At 41.0% G+C, this 5,698-nt stretch overlaps 1 protein-coding gene across 1 annotated transcript in view; it reads left to right on the forward strand.

The window, feature by feature from the left end:
- The window catches only part of AR (androgen receptor), a 182,252-nt gene that overhangs the window by 110,433 nt on the left and 66,121 nt on the right, over positions 1-5,698 (forward strand). Inside the window, 1 exon segment of the mRNA XM_077754245.1 lies at positions 721-872. Within this exon segment, the coding sequence (XP_077610371.1) occupies positions 721-872 (152 nt within the window).

Below are 5,698 nucleotides of genomic sequence, written 5' to 3' on the forward strand. Positions count from 1 at the left end.
GAAAGTGAGGCTTAAAGAACTAAAACAAAGGATGGGGCGCCTGGGTGGCTTAGTCGGTTAAGCGTCCGACTTTCGCTTAGGTCATGATCTCGCGGTTCGTGGGTTCGAGCCCCGCATTAGGCTCTGTGCTGAATGCCAGCTCAGAGCCTGGAGCCTGTTTCAGAGTCTGTGACTCCCTCTTTCTCTAACCCTCCCCTGCTCACGCTGTCTCTCTCTCTCTCTCTCTCTCCTAGAAATAAATAAAACATTAAAAAAAATTTTAAAACAAAGGATACCAAACTGCTTTGTTGCTTAGTCTCTTTTGGCTATAAGTCTCTCTCTGGATAAGGTAAGGCCATATAGCTGGTTTCATACCATTTAATTGCTTTAAAATTGTTGCCTGAACACCATTTTAAGTTAGATACCTTAACCTCAGGTTTCTGTCTTCATCCTTCCCTCATGTAAACATAGCCCATGAGACTGGCTGACCCCAGAGAACTTCTTGAATTCCTTAGCAAGATCTAAAAAGGCTCCGTCCACATGACAGGAAACCACACAGACATCATCACTAGAAGTAGCAGAAAAATCAGCTTCACACTGACTCAATTAAGCAAGAAATAATCTTGTTTTATAAATAATAATTTACACATGTAAATATTCTCCTGAAGACTTCAGTCTTCTATCCTCTTATTTCTGCCAGGCACTGACAAGTGTTGCATTGTTTCTCATGTGTCTTTCCAGTTTGGAGACTGCCAGGGACCATGTCCTACCCATTGACTATTACTTTCCACCCCAGAAGACCTGCCTGATCTGTGGAGATGAAGCTTCAGGCTGTCACTATGGAGCTCTCACTTGTGGAAGCTGCAAAGTGTTCTTTAAAAGAGCCGCTGAAGGTAAGGGGTCTTGTACACTCACTTCTACTTCCCTTTCTCCTTCATCTTATATAGAGACACACCAATCTTCCAGAGCCCAGGATTTTATCATTTCAGAGATAAGGTCACTGGTGGGACCCTCTCAAAGAATCTAAGAGCCTAAATAAGCAAGTTTTCATACTTGCTAGTCCTCTGGCTTCAGCAGCCTTGATAGGACAATATATTCAGTGAAGGCGGTCCCATCTGGTGCTTACAGTTTGGGAGGGTCCTACAAATAGAAGAAAATTAATGAATAGAAAAGATTTAATTTCTTCCCTGTTTGTGTTCCACTCTGTTGCATAGTGATGGAAAAATTGTCTTTATTAGAGAAGCTAGAAGTGGAGAAACTCCAACTGAGTCCCCAAACCATTCTGTAGTGAATATAGGAATGTTCCTTCACAAAGCCTCCCTGGCCTCAGCCCCAGAAATGAAGCTCTATTGCTCTTCAGCAGACCATCAGTCTGTGCACCTGCCTCCTTCTGCTGCTCCCCTTTTGGGGCCTCTTTGCATTAATAGCCCCTAGGTAAGCAGGGATCCAGAGTGATGAAACACTTTCATTCTCTCCATAGACTTGCCCTCACGGCCTGTCCATTGGTCTAGCACCCCAAGCTAAGTTGCATCTTATATTTGGCTCAAGCCTTGACTTCTTAGTTTTATTTAGCTTAGGACAGTTCATGTCTGATCCTGTACCAGAGGTGCTCAGCCTACATCCTACAGCAAGAACTCCCATTTCCAGACCTTATATATATGCTAGTGACTCCTTCCTTCCCAATCAATCTGGGCTCAAACCTCTTATTCATCTGCTTATTTCCCCATCCTGTACTAAGGGCTTCTTTTCGCAAAGGGACACTGATAAGCAGCCCACAGAGATACTCTGCTTGTGGGCAGACCAAGTTGCCAAACACCAGTATCTACTCCTGCCTTCACTTTCCACAAAGGAAATACTTTCTTCCAAGACCTATTCTTCTCTTTCACCAGCCTAGAAGTATTGAGTTCCAAGTCAGAACCCAAACAGGCAGATTTTCCTTATGTAAGGGCTGTAAACCCTGAGAACAGTCTTAAAAGTGGCAGGTATATAAGCCACATCTTTCACTAAAATGTTATAGCACCCACCAGAGGACAACACAAGCATCAGAGAGCTTTTGGCATCTGGAGAAAAGGTGGAAAGCAGGTGCCCTTTACTGGATTTATCATTGATAGCCAACTGGAATGATGATTGTCTTCTCATCATTTTAGCTGGGTGGCAGGAATACTTATAAACTAGAAAGTCATTATTTTGTTTTCTTCCAGTCCCCAAAGCAACAAGAAGACAGCTATAATTTAGTATTACCGAAAATATGCTGCATGTTCCTTCTATACCCCCCAAGTGGCCTATTGCTGCTGCTTGTGCTGGGATAGTTTGAGGTCCAGAGCCCCAGTACCTAGGCCTAGGAAGTTTGGAAAGAGACACAGAGAGCAGTTCCTGCCTTTCTTAAGAGTACTTACAGAAGGATGGCTGTCAGATAAGAAAGCAGGGAATAGCCCCCAACATCAGATCACCTTACCCCAACTTCCTCAGTGGAATCTGTTTCCTCCTTCTACCCCACCATCCAGTGGGCCTTGTCTATAGAGCAGAGAATAAACCAGGGCATCCATCTAGAGACGGTGTGTCAGAAAGCCCAGACAGCACAGTAATAGTAGCCATGTCAGATGAAGAAAGAGTTCAAGTTAGCAACTGAACAAGCAAATACAAGTCAAATAGATTAGATTATATTTGATGTTACCTCTGGGTTTTACAGATCTGGGTCACAATACTGTTATTTTTGGAAAACAGGGAAAGTGATCAAGCATTTTGTAAAAGGGAATATTTTGCTGTCACAACGTATTCCACATGGAAGTTTTGTGCAGAAGTTAGAGCTGAAGGAGGGAGGAAGGCAGAATGGCAGCTGGCAGGGATTCCTGGGAGGAGGTGTGATATGATGTGGATCTTCGACTATTTGAGAACAGGGAAGCAGAGAGGGGCAATCACTCAACTTGCAGAGCACTTGGGAATACAGCAAGGTCTCAAAATGCTCTATACCTTAGACTAATTTGTTAGGAAAACTTGGTATTATATTTTTTTTTTTGAGAAAATGAGCCTCCATGGGTTCATGGGGCCAAATATTCTTGACTCTTTGACATACGAAAAAAAAAATCACAAATGGATTTCTTGTAAAGCTGTGGATTCCCCTGGTCTACCTTTGGAATATGAACCCCAGGTTCCAGTCTTGAGCCCTTTGAGTGATAGGAGAAGATGGTTTTAAAAAACACGCAGAAAACAAAGCCAAAAAAAATGGCATTTTCTTTCTTCCTCCCGTCTAGAAAACATGGTGGTTGGAGTTTACTGCTGTTGTTATCTCTGTTTGAAGGCAGGGGGCTGTCTTATTATCCACAGAAAACATTTATTGATTCTGTTTTATTCCCCACTTTTACAATGTGTCCTTATTGCTCAAATGGCCTTTATGACAGTGATTCTGAATCTGCCTTACTGAAACTTGGAATTCCACCTGTCTTGGAGAGAGTGGAGCACAAATCTTTCTTTTCCTCATTTGTTTGTTGTTGTCAGTTAAGTCAAACTGAGTATTGAGAGTGCTGATTACCACTTTATTCATGGTTTCGGAAATCTTTGGACTGGGCACAGGTACAAGACTTAAAAGCCTGGGATGTCAGACAGAAATCCATTTCTAGCTTTGGTAGTTCATAAAGCATGAGACTTTAATGCTGTCATTGGTGCAAGGCTCAGCACAGAGTCAATTGTATTCTAGCCAGACTTTCTTATTGAGGAGGAAGAAGAGAGGGCGTCATATTTTCTCATTGTCAGTAATTCTAGGAGTTGGGGGTGAGGATTAGGCTAGTCTGGGAAGTATCTGAATATTTTGAGATTAAAAATTAATATTGGTGCTAGGCCATGGGGGTAAAATCACTAAAAGCTTTCTGGTTGATGAAAGCTCAGTGAAAGTGTGTGTGTGTGTGTGTGTGTGTGTGCGCGCGCGCTCATATATGCACACACATGCAAGTTGGTGGATGATCTGTGGGCTAGAAACAGGTATGAGGAGTGGGGTGGTGGGATGAGCAGTGAGGTGACGGGAAGGCATACTGAATACTATCTAAAAGGCCAGGAAGTTAAAGGAAGGTGATGCCCATATACAGGAGTAGAAGCTTAGAGGAGTTTTAGTTGTCTGGCTTTGGATAATTGATTTCCCTCTTTAGACTTCAATTTTCTGTCTGTAAAATAAGGGACTTAAACTATATATTTTTAATATTCCTGTCCGGTGTATATTTTTATGATGATTCTATAAATTCAAAACATTGTCACTATCAAAACTATTATTTGAGCAAACAAACATGCATTTATACCTATATGCACTTTTAGTTTTGCCTTCCTAACAGAGGATGAATCCTAGCACCCATTCTTTTAAAAGTCAATTTTCAGATGAGGATAGCTGGGAAAGTGCACTATGGGTGGCCTAGATTAAAATTGAGGACTCTGAGATTGCCCCTTCCCCCAGCATCGTGACCATAGTTGGATAACTTCCTTTATTTTCCATTTTCTCATCTGGAAAATTGGGATATAAATCCCCATCTTTACCACATCATGTTTCAAAGAAGGTTAATTAGTTCATCATGTACACTGTGTGCTCAAGAATTTACTATTTTTCAGACATTTTCTAGTAAAACATTGGAGATTGTACATCCATTTGTTTTGTACACATGGAGTGCTGTTTGGTACACATCATAAAATCGAAACTGTAGTTTACATTCTGGACTCAAAGAATTACACCATCTTCACTGATGTTTACAATATGTCCCAATTTAGTATTCTTGGCAAATTTTATGTAAGTATGGCTTTGATTCCCTCTCTCACCCCAGGTTTTTGTGAGGGAAGAAATGTAAGTGAACCCTCCTTGAACTCTTTCTGTCCTTTAAATCCACTCTTTCCCACCTCAACTCATGTGGAATTGAATGTTACTTCTTGTTTGCAATCTTGCAGAGAGTTTTTTGTGCTTTTCAGTGTCCTCTTGACTCCCTGGCTTTTTCAGTAACATTTCCCAGGGGCAAATTAACTATGCTAGGAGGATCTGCTAGCAGCTTCACCAGAGCCCTCATCAGGTATCTTTGGTCAAAGAATTGACTGATCCTGATTGTACTGATCCTAGATATCTTTTCATAAAGTTCCTCTTATCTTTTTATCTGTCTCTGGTTTTTCTATATTTCAAAGCCAGGCTTTAGATCAAGGGTCAGCAATTTTTTTCTGTAAAGGACCAGGTAGTAAATATTTTGGGCTTTGTGGGCCATATGGTCTCTGACTTGACTTTAACTATACCTTTGTAGCCTGAAAGCAGCCCTAGACAATACGTAAGCTACTGGGTGTGGCTGTATTACAAGAAAAGTTTATGGGCACTGAAATTTGAATTTCATTTAATTTTCACATGCCATTCAGTACTATTTTTGTCTTGATTTTTTTCAGCCATTTAAAACCTAAAAATCATCTACAGCTCTTAATCCACACAGAAGCAACTGGTACACTGGATTTGGCTTGTGGACTAGAATCTTTGACTCTTGCTTTAGATGGTCACTTATGTGCTTGCAAAACTGCAGGGTAAATTTAACTCTTTCCAGGGTTCTGGTATTTTAGTAACTCTCTGGATCATCTAATTTTAAACATTCTTCTGAGTGGCCAGAGTTTGCACATCTTGGTTTTCCAAAATGTCTGGTTTGGTGGCCAGTAAGTATTGAGTATTTTTTACTAAACAGGAAGAAAGTAAGTTAATCTAGGAATACTAGAAGAG

Source organism: Crocuta crocuta, unplaced genomic scaffold (assembly GCF_008692635.1).
Source record: "Crocuta crocuta isolate KB4526 unplaced genomic scaffold, BGI_CrCroc_1.0 scaffold1944, whole genome shotgun sequence".
In the NCBI taxonomy this organism is placed as follows: domain Eukaryota; kingdom Metazoa; phylum Chordata; class Mammalia; order Carnivora; family Hyaenidae; genus Crocuta; species Crocuta crocuta.